General features: G+C 37.5%; 2 protein-coding genes across 2 annotated transcripts in view; both read left to right on the top strand.

The window, feature by feature from the left end:
- Positions 1 to 3506, top strand: part of LOC107558702 (thimet oligopeptidase-like) — a 13637-nt gene extending 10131 nt beyond the window's left edge. The window contains exons 12-14 of the mRNA XM_016242368.1: positions 730 to 780; positions 2518 to 2654; positions 3225 to 3506. Coding sequence (XP_016097854.1) covers positions 730 to 780; positions 2518 to 2654; positions 3225 to 3380 — 344 coding nt within the window. The 3' untranslated portion in view covers positions 3381 to 3506. The remainder of the gene's footprint in view (positions 1 to 729; positions 781 to 2517; positions 2655 to 3224) is intronic.
- Positions 3507 to 5143: 1637 nt separating this feature from the next.
- erbin (erbb2 interacting protein) overlaps positions 5144 to 16438 on the top strand; it is an 84813-nt gene continuing 73518 nt past the window's right edge. The window contains exon 1 of the mRNA XM_016242325.1: positions 5144 to 5536. The gene's annotated coding sequence lies outside the window, so the exon portion shown is untranslated. The remainder of the gene's footprint in view (positions 5537 to 16438) is intronic.

The raw sequence follows: 16438 nt of genomic DNA, 5'->3' as shown, positions 1-16438 counted from the left end.
TCTGTGTCTCTCCGCATCACCGTAGTGCCATTTTGGAGAATAACCGCTGATATAGCGCTTTGCTCAAATAAGGATTGTGACTGGTCCGAGCTTCAGCTTACCACCTCCACCTCTCCTGATGAACGTACCTGTATGGTTGCGCCGTATGCCTTTTCCTGGAGGAAACAGTGTAGGAGGAGAGGAAAGCGGGGAGGCATTGCTGTTAGGCTGAGATCCTGCCTGGCTTCTCGACTGGTTTGTCAACCTCGTCTGGACGCTTCTTGGACAGAGTTGGATCGTGGCCTTTACATCTTACGGCGTTCTCTGGAATTTCCTTATCAATGGATCATTCATCTGTCAACAGACTCGTCATTGCAGCCACTTCGGCGTTGCTCACCTCGTTTACGGCGCGGTGGGGTGGATTACCATCATCTTCGTCCACTGTGTCGGGCATTACACTCCGTCTTGCAAATGGTTGGTGACTCATCTTCAATCAAAATGGCTTTAGTTAATTCCAGATCGCTGGGTACATTTATTTTAAACGACTTTATAAACTCTGGCAATTTAGACTTTTTATTTGTGACTGAGACTTGGCTCAGTAGTCCTAGTACAGGGTTCCTCAAATCTTGCCCTGGAGGGCCAATGCGCTGCAGAGTTTAGCTCCAACCCTGATCAAGCTCACCTACCTGGGATTTTCTAATGATTCTGAAGACATTGATTAGCATGCTCAGGTGTGTTTGATTAGGGTTAGAGCTAAACTCTGCAGGAAAGATTTGAGGATCCCTGTCCTAGTAGATAGTAGTCCTTTCTCTGAACTTACTCTTAGTTATACTTAGCAATTAGACAGTCCATTATTTATTTTACTGATGCCCCTTCAGATCTTTTGACTCCTACTAGGTTTTTAAATTCATTTGAGCCGATTACCATGCAGGGTTTAGTGGATTCAGTCGTCAAACTGAAGCCTACTACGTCTGCTCTTGATATTGTTCCTACCCACTTTTTTAAAGGGGTCATATGACGCAATTGAAATTTTTCCTTTCTCTTTGGAGTGTTACAAGCTCTGTTCCCAGAGTCATAAAGAAGATCTGTAAAGTTGCAAAAACTAAAGTCTCAAATCCAAAGAGATATTCTTTATAAAAGTTAAGATTCAACCACGCCTACCTAAAACGGCTCGTTCTAACATGCCCACATGTCTACGTCACGAGGTGGGAAGATTTGCATAACGCCGCCCAAATGTTCACGCAAAGAAAGAAGGCGTAGCTTTTATTCTCGCTTAGCGAAACTACTTTGTTTGGCCTTCCAAAAGAGGATGATATCCGGTCCCTGGTCACTGAGGAAATACATCAAGTTCGCGCTGTGGATCGCCAGATTGGCTTTCACCGTGGACGAAGCGGAGTCCAGCCCGGGGTCGTCTCATGTGGTTGCCGCAAGCCTCCGCTCACTCTAGCTGGCCTCTGCTCGCTCAAGCCCGCCGTGTGTGACGCTGTGTTTCGTTGTGAAAGCGAAACTACTTTGTTTGACCTTGCAAAAGAGGACACGACTAGAAATCAGTGGTTAAGTTGTATTTACAACACTGTTCCAGAGCAGTTCAACCCAAATATTCAGATGTGTGCAGCACATTTTATGGAGGACTGTTTCTTGATCCTGGTAGAGTAGACTACAATGTACTGGTAGAGTCTACTGGTAGTCTACAATCTACTGGTAGAGTAGGCTGTTCTGACTCACAGACTGTAAGTACGTTTATTATATTTAAAGGATTTGCCACTGACGATTCAAACGCGAGTTTTGAGCAGTGTAGAGTAGCGCTTGTTTGTCATTTCTCCGATCACAAATGTTACACCAAATACACAAAATAATGTTCTTTTTAGCAACATCATATGACCCCTTTAAACTGATTTTTGATAGTGTTGGGGCCTGGATTCTTGCAATTGTAAATAAGAGCCTTCTTTCTGGGTTTGTTCCAGCTTATTGTAAACATAATCTCGATACAACTGTTTTATCGCATTTTAGGCCAATCTCAAATGTACCTTTAATTGCTAAAATGTTAGAGAGCGTTGTGTTATTACAGTTACAGATTTTTTTGGAAACAAATAATACTCTTGAAAAATTCCAGTCTGGATTTAGGAAAAATCATAGTACTGAGTCTGCTCTTTTAAGAGTTTTAAATGACATTTTGCTACTTTGAGTACCCAGAAAAGCGCTATATAAATGTAACAAATTATTATTATTATTACTATTACTTGTTGACTCTGGGAACTCAGTAATTTTAGTGCTTTTAGATTTGAGTGCAGCATTCGATACAGTTGATCATGACATTCTTTTATCGCGCCTTGAAAAGTGTGAAATCTACATTTCATCGATGTATCGATCGATCCATATGGATGGAGCGTTACACAAAAAGCATCATATGACCCCTTTAAAATGTTATGACGGCAAATAAATGTTATGTTCTAATGTTAGTTCAATGTGTTTATAATATTTTAATATTAGCATAATTGTAACATTAATTTCATATTTATTTCCACGTGTTCTCTGCAGGCACAAATATGACGGCTAGTTTCAGTCATTTAGCCGGAGGATATGACGGTCAGTACTACAGCTACCTCTGGAGTGAAGTCTACTCCATGGACATCTTCTTCAGTCGCTTCAAAAAGGAAGGAATCTTGAATCCAAAGGTCTGAGTCTTGCTATTTGACTTTTTCCTTATTGAGCATGAATAAACATTTGATTCACATTTTTTGTGTCATAATGACAAAGTGCATTTTGCTAGAGAACCCTCATCAAGAACTGTGTCACACTAGCAGATGATAGTGAGCATATGACTGATTTACCAGTGTTACTACATTCATATTTCCATTTAGGGCATGTAGCAGACTCTTATCAAGAGTTAGTTTATTATGTGGAACTGCTATGATCAGCAGATGGCAGTCATGTGAATCTGAGTGATTATCTGCTAAGAATAGACAGATATTATTTATAAGAAAGCATTCCACAGAAATAGTACAAACCGCGAGTAAAGCTATTAATACCTACGAGTGTGTGTGTCATAGTTAGTCATAGTATTGTTGAAGGATGAGTCTGCACTGTGTTTAGAGGAAGCTGATTACACAGAGTACTTAGATTTGACTAGAACAATGCGTGTATTAAAAATTCCAGTTATAAATAACGCCATTTAATCATCTTTTTTATGATTATGTGCCATGTTGTCGTCTATGTGCATGTGTTTGTGTGTATTTGATGCACAGGTGGGCAGGGAATACAGGCGTGTGGTTCTAGAAGCAGGAGGTTCAGTGGACGGCATGGATATGTTGAAGACGTTCCTGGGTCGAGAACCCTGCCAGGATGCGTTTTTTCAGTGTAAAGGACTCGCACAAACCTTTCCAGAACAAACCTGGCATTGACTTTGGACTGTGAACTACAGGAAATGGACTTCTGAATTTACAGTAACAATGACACATAGTTTTCTTTCTAGTTTTACTGGCAGTGTTATGTAGAACGAAATGTTATGTATTTGTTTTGTTTGTCAAGCTGCCTCATTTCTTGTCAGTGTTGTGCTGATTAATAATCAAATACCAATTTTAATAAACGTAAATATTTGCTTTAATGCAACAGTATCATCTTGGCCTTCTCATTTTCCAAGTATGCACTAATAAAATACAATACTAGTTATATAGAAGTGAAATGACAATGTGCAAGTATGTAAATCTGTACCTCCATAATGAATGTTTTTACGGATTTGGAACGCAAGCACCATGTCGTTATGTAAATATGTAAATTCATTAATATGGTACTACACGCATGTTATTATATACTAGACTTAAAATTCCTCATTTTATGCAGTATGCAACGGGCATTACGTACTAAAAGACCCTTGCCCTGAAAAGTCATAGGCAATTTAAAATGAACACTAGGGGGGAGACAAACATCACCTTTTGACTTATTATAGCAGTCTAATACGAGTCATTATATATAGATTATCTATTAAGTAAAACTGTTTCCAGACATTGAAGTTTGTTAGAAATAAATGTCACTGCTTCATAAAATATGAGCTAGAGACTAAATACTACTTTTATACGAGCTCTCTCTCTTTTTTCATCCACATTCTAACCTTTTTTTCCTCGTAAGATTCATTTGAGCGAGTCGGTTCGTTCGAACAATTCATTTCAACAAACCGAGATTCAAATGCGATTCACTAATGCGTTGAATTTCTCACGCAGTTTTACCTAAAGGAGAAGTGAATAAATAGTACAGTTTGTAATAGTGTTTTGTTCACCAAAAGAAGAAAGAAAGAAAATAGTATTACTATTTTGGACATAGTATTTTTGAAGCGTGTAGTACTACTGTTTATGATTTTAATAGCGCTGTCCAATGATTAATCGCGATTAATCGCGTCCAAAAGTTTTTGTTTACATAATATATGTGTGCATACTGTGTATATTTATATATAAATACACACATACAGTATATATTTTGAAAATATTTACATATTTATATTCATATAATTTATATTATACATAAATATATTTAATATATAAATGTAACCTAGTTTTCTTAAATATATACACGCATGTGTGTGTATTTATATATACTTAATAAATATACACAGTACACACTCATATCACTAGCAACCACCCAGAACCAAAACCATTTAGTAAAACCCTGGCAACCAAAACAAAAAGGATCCTGAAGGACTACAAACTACAACCACTTCAAGTTACTACTACTATTACTAGTTATGCATCCCACCGAGAGAAAAAAAAAGGCCATTGAAATGATTTTTCGAGTAAATCATGTATTTAATTTACATTTCATTAGTGCTGTCAAACGATTAATTGCGATTAATCACATCAAAAATAAAAGTTGTTGTTTATATATAAACAAAACATATTTTTCTTAAATATATACACGCATGTGTGTGTATTTATATATACTTAATAACTATACACAGTACACACTCATATATTATGTAAACAAAATCGTTCGGATGCGATTAATCGCGATTAATCGTCTGTCAGCACTAGATTCTAATAATAAATTCGTAAACCCCGATTACACCGAGCACGATATCTACAAAGTGTTACAGAATCAGGTCGAAGGAATCGTTCAAAAGAACCGATCAGAAGAGCGACTCGCTGGCGAATCATTAGCACAACTGTCCAGAGCTCGAGCGCTGCTTCGCTGCTCCATCACTTCAGCGACTGCTCCTCCGCGGCTCAATGTAAATCAATGATCTCGGCGACCTTTTTGGTCGCTCTGTTTATTATACCGACTCTTTTTTTGTAGTTCTCTTGTCTCGTCGAGACATCTTTGTTTTGTATCCGCAAGAAAACTTCCCAGCAGCTGTGGGCAACTTTCCGTCGCGCGCCGAGGTGAAGAATGCGTTAGCTCGCTCGGCTAGCAGCAGCTTTCTTCGGCTCTCCGGCATCCAGCGCTGCATTTCGGGGGACTTTGTGATGTTTTTCCGTGTCTCCAGTCGTGAACTAACCCACATGGATTAGCTGGATGGTTTTTATCCCTCGTAAATGAAAGGAAAATAACGGAAAGGTTCGGTATTAAGGTGAGTACAAGACATTGTATTTGTCCTTCAGCGTCTCGCCTCAGTGTTAGCCGGATCATGCTAAGAACGGCGGCGGACGGGTTTGTTTTGTTTCTAATTCTCACTTTCTTTCAAATTCAACGTTTTTCTGCAGCGTTACATAAGTCAGGCTTTGTTTTTCATTTGTACATATTCCTACTCCCGCGGGTTTTACAATATAGCGAGTGCAATATCAGACATGACTATGTTTACTGTGCTGTTTAAGCAGGTGTATCGTTACATAAGTCAGGCTTTGTTTTTCATTTGTACATATTCCTACTCCCGCGGGTTTTACAATATAGCGAGTGCACTATGTTTACTGTGCTGTTTAAGCAGGTGTAAATCACAACAAATGCATCACGTTTTCATTTTTTTTAATGAACATAAAATGTGTCATCTGAACAATATTGACATATGAGGTTTATGCGTTCAGGCGCAGTACATTATAAGCACCATCTCTCATAAACATCCTGTTTTCTGTCTGCGTTTGAAAGGACAGTGTGGTTAACGAGGCATATCTGCTGCAGTGTCTCATGCATTGTGTTTAATGAGTACATTACTGCCATTGTGTCTTTTAACCTCACTCGGACACATTAGCGTTGCATGCCTTTGTTTCTCAATCGCTTCCTGCTCGGAACCGGTTGTGTAGGTGAAAGCAGGGTTTGTGTCGATACCTGGCGATCACTGAGCAGGTAAGCGGTCTGATGAGTGTGTCAGTGCTGTTAAAGGCTTTGAGAGGCTAATGATGGACGCACGAGTTCCGCAATGACTCCAAACGCCTGCTGAGGGGTTCTTCTCATTTTAGGCCCCATTCAAACTCCTGATGAAGGGATGAACGGGTGTACTGCTGTCCTCTGGGATGGGATGCTGAGAAATGCAATCAGAAATGGCCCAGAGGGAACTGCTGCTACTCAGAGGTTGCTTTCTAAGAGTGGTGTAGAAATATAAACCGTTGATTCGGTCATGTGAATGTGTGGCCAAGTTTATTGTTGATCTACTAGATTTTCTGAGCAAAAGCCCGTGATTTCAGTGAGTATTGGCAAGGTGAATTTGGCTTGGACTACACTGGGGGAAGTGGGAAAACTTAAGTCGTATTTTCTTAGAGAAGAATGGCTTTGTATGTTAATTTAGTTGTCATTGTTCCTGTATTATTCATTGTATTTTTCACGTCCGGTCTCACTTTCTTTTTGAAAGCTCTGCTAAAACCTTTTATACAGTGATTGTGGGAGGAATATTGTTCAATTTGCATAATGAAATATCTAACGTTTGATTGCAGATGCTCGTATCTTGGCAAATAAGCACAATTTGAGACAGTGAGAAAAACCAGACATTTGGGATCCTGTAATTGTGCCTGAAAATATGAGGGAATTAAAAAAAAAAAAAAAAAAGTGATTTCCAGACCTGGAAAAATTGTGTTTATAAATAGTAGTTATAATAATAATAAATAATCTAGTAATTTATTATATTATTTTTCTTTTACCCTATGCACAATCAGCTTGTAACACTCCAAAGAGAAAGCAAAACTTGAAATCGCATCATATGACCCCTTTAAAAAAAAGCTTCTGGCTTGAAAAAATTGTTTTATTTTTTTTTTTTGAATGGTATTTTTATTCCTCTAAAATAAAAATAAAAAAAAACAATAAATAAATGCTTTCTTCTCACTTAAATGTTATATTATTTAGAAAAATAATTTTACCGGTTATTATTGCGAATGACTGTAAAAGTCATTGAAATTCACTGGATGAGAAATGTGGGAACCCTGCTGTGGTCTCTGCGGAGAACGTAAAGCTACCCTCCATTTAATATCATTGCTGTCAAGAGGCAGTTAAGATATAAGAGAGCTCCTTTGTGGTTTTTGGTTCCTATGGGCATTTCTATTGATTTTACCCAGGATATCAGCAGGGTTTTGGTTTGATTGCTGTTGGTCCAGCGGATCGTTTTAGCAGGTGATAAATGGAGCTAATAGGATAAGATGGCTTCAGGGAGATTATTGCCACTTGCTTGGCTCATCTCCCCTATGGCTAATCCCTATCTTCTGCATCCAGTAACAAACAGATTGGAACGGATCCGGCGAGAGTGAACTTTAATCAGGAACGATTCAGTTCAGGGTTTGTCTGTAGGTTACACCAGATTGTTTTGAGCATTTCAATGAACGAGGTCTCTTTGAATAAGTCACAAGGATTGGGTTATTTAACAGACCTGAGCTGAAACCCTGTGCTCTTTTCTTATGGGTTGTGATCTGCTGAACGCTTGGTCAGTAATTCCAGTGCAGGTGTATCAGAAATGCAAACATAAGAACTCTCTCGTCTAAATAAAGAATAACAAATGTGCACCTCAGATGGCTCTTTATTTAAGAACCAGATCTAACAGTCTTGTGCAATGTGTAAAGGTTAGTGTTCAGTTTAATATAAAACCTGACCATCACTTCATTTAGAAAAGTTTCATTTATTTCTTGTGCATGGGTGTTCATTATCTCATATGTTTGGCAAGAATCTCTCTAATGCAGGCACAGTCACAATAGCCATATTGAGCAGACTGTGCAAAATACCGTATCCCACAATGCAATGCACTCCACATGACCTTCCTTTTGCAGTGTGACAAATGAACCAGAAGTGATTTCTTCCTTCTGAGAACATCTCTCTTTTTTTTTTTTGCACAAAAATTGATTATAGTAAACTTTTTTTCCCTGATATAATAACCACAGCTCACTGGATTAAGTATGCAACATGGTGAGGTTACTTGACAACACTATACCACACTACAGCATGTTAATAGTTTCATAAAAAAAGGAATTATTGCATTTACATTTAAAAACATTATTTAGTGTGTTATGCTTTCGTTTGATTACCACAATTTTTGATAATAAATTTGTGATAAGTTATAAATCCAGAAAAAAACATAGTTTTAAATGTAGTATGTAAAAAACATAGTAAAAATTCTATTTTTGTAAAAAAAAAAAAAAAGTGATACAAATATTTCTTGTGTAAGACGTGAGTGCAGCAGTCAAATTTGTCAGTCTAAAAAAATGAGCTGAATTTGTGTTTTGTGTGAATGGCTTGGTTTCGGTTTTAACCTAATCCAGATCTTCTACGCATTGAGCTACTATATTTCTCTAATATTTTGAATGACTAACTAGACTAACAAAACATTAAAATGCAACAACGTCACTTACATCATCACCACGTCTCGTGCTCCCTGACGCACATCTAACATTTGATTGTACTATTTTTGCATTCAAATGCAAATGTTTTCTTTCATTTCGACAAATATTCATTTTTTTTATTCACAATCTCCTCATCACAGGCAAGCACAGCACTCAATTCAGCATGTGTTCATGTTTGTGTGTGCTGTGCGTCACTCATAGCTCGTGTCTATATCGTGCGCCATATCAAAAAAAATTTCTATCGTTATCGAAGAAGGTGTACCATTGATAAATATCAATACCGTTTTATCGCCCAGGCCTATCCCAACCCTAATTATTATTCAATATTTCAGTTAATTAGACATGCTTTTTGATTACTAAAAATGTAATTGAACCATTAAAATGGAAAAATATCTGATAAATAAATAGGGGACGAATGAAGGCGACTGCACAGTAAGCAGCAGTAGGTCTATGTTACTTTGTGAACAGAGCCTGAACACAAGTGCTTATTTGTGATTGAGTAGCGACAAGGTGCTTTTGAAACAAGCCACTCTAAAGTTGATCCTGAGATGATCGCTGTATTCAGAACATTATAAGGTGTGGATGTGTTTGTAGCTCGTGCATCTGAGGTCCAAACCAAACCTCAGAGCTGTTTTATTCAGCCGGGCCGCTGCCAGCACACTGATGCATTACTGTAACGACAACTGGAGAAATCATTTTCAGATCTCCTCAAAGATCGGCTGCTATACATACTGCTGCTCTACGCATGATACACTCATTCATCTGAGTCACCATGCAAAAAGTGTTCTTACTGCAGCTTATTTTTAGAGTTGAATAATAAAACACTGGTGACACTTTGGCTACATTTGTTAACATAAGTTACCTACATTAGTTAATGTTAACCATGACATATACTGATAAAGTGTTCATGTTATTTAATTTACTTGAGGTAACATGAAATGTATTGGTCATTGTTAATGTTAAGTAATTCATTGGTTAGTGTTAACTAATGGGACCATATTGTAAAGTGTTATGAAAATCCTAATAAAAGTTTGTACTTTTGCACTGGAAGCTCCTGTCAAATTACTTGTGTGTGTGTGTGTGTGTGTGTAAACATACTTGGTAAAAAAGCTCTTCTGATCAGATCTTTTTATTATGCAGACGGTCTCAAATATTGTGTTCATGAACAAGAAAGTACCATGACCCCACTGTGGTTTATTGACCTGTACTGTGGTATTACCATGTTTTTTTGGTCTATGTAGCACATACCATGCTGTTCTTTGAATTACTTGGGAGTACCGTGTAATGATTTCCCATCTGATACCATAGTGCCACAGTGCCTTTCTATTGTTATTATTCACCCACCTCACAGTTTTACTTAGAAACAAGGTTCTGTCTTACAGTCAAGTGATATATAAGCACTGTGAATCAGTTCAATTGAATCTTCCAAAAGAATCATTTGTGGACTGAGAACAAAAATAAATCTTTTGTATCGCTTTAGTCAGACTGTTGAGCTCAATAGATTCAGATCAAATGACAAAGATTTTAACAATGTAAAATAAAGCGCTTGAGTCAGACTCGTTCTCCTCACGCCAAACTGCACAATTAGAGATTTGTGTCGTCCACGTAACCCGTCTTTTCCTCTTCAAAAATGTGTGCTGCTACTGAGAAAATATTTAGACTGATCTTCTAGATATGTTTCACTGGTGTGTGTGTGTGTGTGTGTGTGTGTGTGTGTGAGACAGAGATGCATGTAAGTGCTATGGAATGTTTCCATTAAAATCAGGCGAGTGAGAGCTGGAATCTCCTCTCTGAGTGTTTCTGCGCATTCAGAGCCCCTCACAGCACCAACACTTCTGCTGCGCCATAGACTTTGTTCCCACACTAAGCATCATGTGATTGCTCTGTGAATTGCACATCAGCTTTGCTTCGTAAATGACTCACACCGCTCGTATACAATGAGTCGGATAAACATTTAATTTAGAACAAGAAATCGTTTTTGTAGACGTGGTTTCTGCCTACAATGGTCACCTCTGAGAAGCGCTTCTGTGTGTTACAGTGGGACTGGATATACAGGTTTCAGAGAATGAAATTGAAAATCAGTTATGTAAAGTTAAGCTACCAAAGATAACAGGTTGTTGTTGATGTTTGAAACTCTATATATATATATATATATATATATACATAATATAGTACACAAATGTATAAGCGTTGCGATAACTTGATAATTAATGAAAATAATGTCACAATGTACTATAATCTTAATGTTCCTAAAATAGGAATCATTTATAAATATGATTATCCTTGTGCGAGGAACCCCCATCATAAAATGCAACCGGTCTAGACATTTCTTGCATAAAGACCCAGTTTATCCTACGGTAATTAATACTATAAATATGTCTAAACTAAACTACAACTATTTAGTCTCAACATTTGTTAACATTTTGTACTCGTTCTGTACACTTAGATTTATTTTTTATTTATTTGACACATTTACTTATTTTAATTAGGGCTGCATGATTAATCGAAATTAAATCGGAATGGCGATAAATCGCGATTAGGCAGAAGCTGCGATTGTCATGCGTATCTTTCAGTGAGGCACGGTTCTGTGATCAGTAGTAGATCTCCATCCAAAGGCCAGAGGGCACTCTCGCGCTGAAACTCCAAGTACGCCTCGCAGAAGAAACCCAGAAAATGCATATCGCTGCAGCTGAATAAACAGAAGATTCAACTGCTTTCATTGATTCAACGTGACTAATAAACACACGACTACGACAATATATGGTTTATCTGAGTTCGTCTTATTATAATTTTTATTATGATAAAGTATTTAATAATGCAATGCTAATCGACATAGCCTTTAATCACTGCTTAAATACTATGAAATATGTTGTGTGCCTTATTCTGTGTAAGAAGCCACATCATCTCACAGAAGGATTTATTTCAAACACTCGACTCACGTTATGAAGTGATGTTATTAAATGTGGTATTTTCACGTATTTTCAGATGGAGCAGCATTTACTACACAGAGCCATAGTTCACTGAGAAACTACGCAAACAGCTTTCGTAATCGCAGAACGATATATTTGATTTCATTGTTGCGCGATTATATGGTCTGCAATTATGAACACGATTTTGCATAGCTTGTCAGTGAACTACTATATTATTATTTATAATATTTAGTATAATTAATATAAAAGCAAACTTTTTTATGCTTTTAGTTTGTAAACTATAATAACCCTGCACTGCACTGTCACAAGTTCACTACTTTTCAATAGTATTGCTTTGTATTGTTACATTGTCATAGTATATGTAAATGAACAGTGTGTATTCTTTCGCCATATTTCGCCTGCATGTTACCTTAACCATATAGCACAGATAAAACAAAAAAACACACATTGCCTTTCTACTGCATAAAATGTCAAGTTTTATTAAAACCCCATCTTGCCAGCTTTTAAATACCCCTGTAATGACACTTTTCTTTTATGGTCAAAAGCTGAGTTAACAAAACTAATCCTGCTAACCATCATGAAATGTGATATGCAAAGCCGCACTGTTGAGCCAAACTTATTTTCATAGCTGCATCTCTTCAGGCCATTGTCATGTTCAGCTGTACTGCGTGAACACACACGTTTTCTCTGCCTCCATGATCAAATCAAGATCATTGAGCATCTGAGACAAATGCATGCTGCATGTTTGCATTTAGTGTGCTACGTAAAAAATGATGTGGGCCGTGTAATTTCTTTCAGTAAAATGTACAGCGAATCATTAAGTGAGTCTTTGCTTTCCTTTAGAGTAGAGCGCAAGGTTGGCATTTTTGCTCCGAGGAACACATTTGAAGTCATGGCCAACTACTCTCTTACGTTGTCAGCTGTTTTTGTACAGCGAGGCCATGTGCTTGCGATTTGTTAGGCCAAACTTGTTTGCGTACTTGTGTAAGTAGATTTCTGGCCTTGGATAACTCGCACTCTGTATTGAAAAGATTTGCCTGAAGCGATGTGTGAATTAGTTATAGTATGGCCGTGTGTGAGTGTGTGTGTGGCACACGCACAGATTTCAGGCAGATGTTGTTGTGGCTGGTGCTTAGAAACAGTTTCACACAAAACATTTCATTATTAAATCAGAGGGAGGGCAGAAAGAAATAGCCAGATGTATAATTTTTAGGTCAGATGTGTAATTTGTATTCATCAAGTTTGTTTGGAGTCACAACTGGCGTGAGTGTGATTTTTATGTTTGCGCCTCTCGCGTGTTCGTTTGTCATCGGCGCTGAGGGGGTTTGATGAGGTCAGCTGTGGAAATGGCTAATGATGTGCAAGTGCCGATGACTCTGAATGAAATGTTAAAAACACTATATAAAACACACACATTCTCTGTTGTCTTTTTAAATGCAAAAAATACAATTGTTGTCATTTATTCATGCTTTTTTGTTCCATGATTAGGCTATATGATGTTTTTTTTTCTTTTCTTTTCCTTTCGTTTTTTTCTTTTACTTTCGATGAAAGTGAATGGTGACAGATGCTATTAAGCTTTAAAAATGACAAAAAGCACCATAAGACTAGTCCATACAAAGGAAAAGACAAAAATTTAGGCCTAAGTCATAATTTTACCTCAAAATCAAAGACTAGTCTTAAAATGTTTGGGGTCTGTAAGATTTTTAATTGTTTCTTGTTCTCATCACGGCTGCATTTATTAGACAAAAAATACAGTAATATTATTACAACTTTAACTATTTTCTGTTATAAAATGTTAAAATGTCATTTATTGCTGTGATCAAAGCTGAATCTTCAGCATCATTACTCCAGACTTCAGTGTCACATGATCCTTCAAGCAATGCTGATTTGACAGTTTTTGCTGCTTAAAATACAAAATTCAAATAACTTGATTATACAAAATCTTTTGTAATATTTTTTTACTGTGACTTTCAATCAATAGAATGCATCCTTGCTGAATAAAAGTATTATTGTCTTTCAATATAAAAATCTGTGTGAGGCACAGAACAAAGTTACCATATGATTTCATGAGACTTGAAATATAGTCGATGAGACTTTCCTTTTATGGTGCTCATTTTTGAAGCACGACTATATATATATATATAACTTTCATTGTATTAAAAAAGCTGCTAGGACATTCTGCTAAAATATCATCTTTTGTTGACGTGATTGCGAGTAAATGATGGCAGTTCTTATTGTCGAGTGAACTTCCTTAAATTCTGCAAAGCTAGATTCTTGCTTGCAGTTATTTTTAGATCACAAAGTTGCAAAATGTCCTTCTTTTGAGCCAGTCATGTTTTATCGTTATTGTTTCGTGGAAACCATTTTTAGAAGCAAAATAAGCTCCACTCTGCTTGCAGGTCTGCTGAATGGATGTTTATATTGCGGGAGGCCCGTAGCATCTACTGGGCGACATCAGTTTGTGTAAAATTTGACATTTGAGTCTGTCCGGCAAATCTCACATCTGTGCCGACAGCTTTATTCCGTCGATACGCCTGTCTCTGTGACCCACTTACCCCAACATCTGCCTCTCTTTTCTCTACCGCTCGGCTGTTTTAGCATCAAACTCAAATCCTGCTTATCGTCAGCCTCTTTCAACGGCGTACAACACAAGCAAATAAAAGCTAATGTGACAATCTCACTTTTATGACTGTAAACACGGATTTAAGATTGAGCTGCATGAGCGTTGTCCTCTGTGATGAAAGGGCTTTGTGGTTTATGCTAACGTTTGTTACCGCGTGTGAAAACACTGGTTGGAGTTTGGTGGGTTCCGGTTGAAAGGCCGGCTTTCTGTCTTTATCTCACACCTATGTGGGCACCAGTGAAATGATGCTCATTTTATCCCGTTTAATCGAATTTCAAAACTCTCTCTCGTGCAGCAAAATCTTTGAGTAAAGACAAACAGTTGTAAAGCTATGTTTCTGCATTCTTAGGTAGAATAATAAGATGCAAGGTAGATATTTTGCTTAGCACAGTGTAAATTCTCAAGGGTTCAGCACAGTGATCTGGTTTACAGCATCTGGTGCGCTCGTATGTGTGTACTGACAGTAAACCTTTAACGCACAAGAGGCCGATAAAAGGACCTGGGAGGAATTAGAGCAGAAGTAAGTGACTGTCAGACAGACCAATCGCTGCAGTTTCAGCCCTTTCTCCTTCACAGCTGCGCTTCTTCAAGCACCAGGGCCATGCATTTATGTCGTATATCACACCGTGTTTAGGTATGACCAGCAGAAATGTGCACAGGACTCGTTTGTTTCACTTTGAAGTTTGACTCAGTCCAACCTGTGGTGCTTAACTCTAGATTTGCGTAGAGACCGATTTAGAAGAGCCATTTCCTGTTTCTCATGCACACAGTAGCTGTGCTTTCAGCAGGGAGTCTTAATATGTTCCTCTGTATGTGGCACTTCATAATCAGAATGAAAAGTGGATGGGTGGTCGATTGAATTTTGCAAATAATAACATTAACAAATGGACTGGTTGTGTTATTAGATGTATTTTAGATGTGTGTTTAATGTGAAGATATTTAAACGTTTCAATGGATTAAAATATTTGCAAATTATTTGTTTAAAAACTGTTTACTCAAAAATGAAAATCTGTCATCTTTTACTCGACTTATGTCCAAACCCATTAGGGCTGTCAAAATGGCTGGAAAACTAAATTCGAATTTTGTACGGTCATATTCGCGCGTTTTTTTGCGCAGCTCGTCAGTGAACAACGGCTCTGTGTAGTTAATGCTGCTCCATGTGAAAGCCTGCAGGTGATGGAGATTTACCGCTGATTAAAGAACCGGCTTTCTGACAAGATGCATGTTAAATATCGCATGCGATTTATCGTGCAGCCCTAATTCAAATTATATTCTAATTCAAAATGCATAATTTCAGTTAGGGTGAAGAAAAGCTTTTGGCTTCTCTTCTGAGGCCACAAGAGGGCGCATCGAGCAAAATTTTGCTAATGCACGTTATTCAAAGCATGTCTGTCAAAAAAGTGCATAATGTTTAAAAAAATTTTTATAAACCAATTATAAACAAGTTTGCTTAACTATAAACAAAACAACATCATGTATGTATGCATAGTTTAATACAAAAGGCGGAAAGCCAATCACACAGAGTACATTTTTCATTTAAAAACATGAAATGCAGTGGGATGGGGAAAAAACCCGCCATAAATTCTCGATATATGTTTTTTCAAAGTTAAACTTGCATTAATTTTACAAAGCATAAGATAACATGACTATCTGTGGAAAAAAGGGCATAATATTTAAAATAATGTTTATCAACCAGTTATAATTAAGTTGCTTATACAACTATAAACAAAACAGCATCATGTATGTATGCATGGTTTAAAACAAAGGGCGGAAAGCCAATAACACAGAGTACATTTTTCATTTAAAAACATGAGATGCAGTGGGATGGGGAAAAAAAAACACGCCATAAAGTCTCTATATATGCTTGTTCAAAGTTGAACTTGCATTAATTTTACATGGCTTTCTAAACATGCAGCTCCTTTGTGCGAGATGCGAGTGCAACAGTGATAGATGTCCCTCTAGAAAATGCGCGAAGTATCCAGTAGCCCCTCATTGCAGAACACAAGATCCAGAGGGCATGGTTGGATCCACATCTAGAGGGTGGAGATGGGTGGGTTTAGGGAACAGTTGGTGGAGTCTGGTAGGTTTAGGTATATGTTAGGTGGGAGGAGTTGGATCTGGATCCAACCATGCCCCCTGGATCTTGTGTTCTGCAGTGAGGACCATCT

The sequence above is a fragment of the Sinocyclocheilus grahami genome, unplaced genomic scaffold, assembly GCF_001515645.1.
Source record: "Sinocyclocheilus grahami isolate Dianchi unplaced genomic scaffold, SAMN03320097.WGS_v1.1 scaffold655.1, whole genome shotgun sequence".
Taxonomy (NCBI): Eukaryota; Metazoa; Chordata; class Actinopteri; order Cypriniformes; family Cyprinidae; genus Sinocyclocheilus; species Sinocyclocheilus grahami.
Note: the sequence above shows the minus strand (reverse complement) of the source record. Positions and strands in the feature narration are given on the sequence as shown.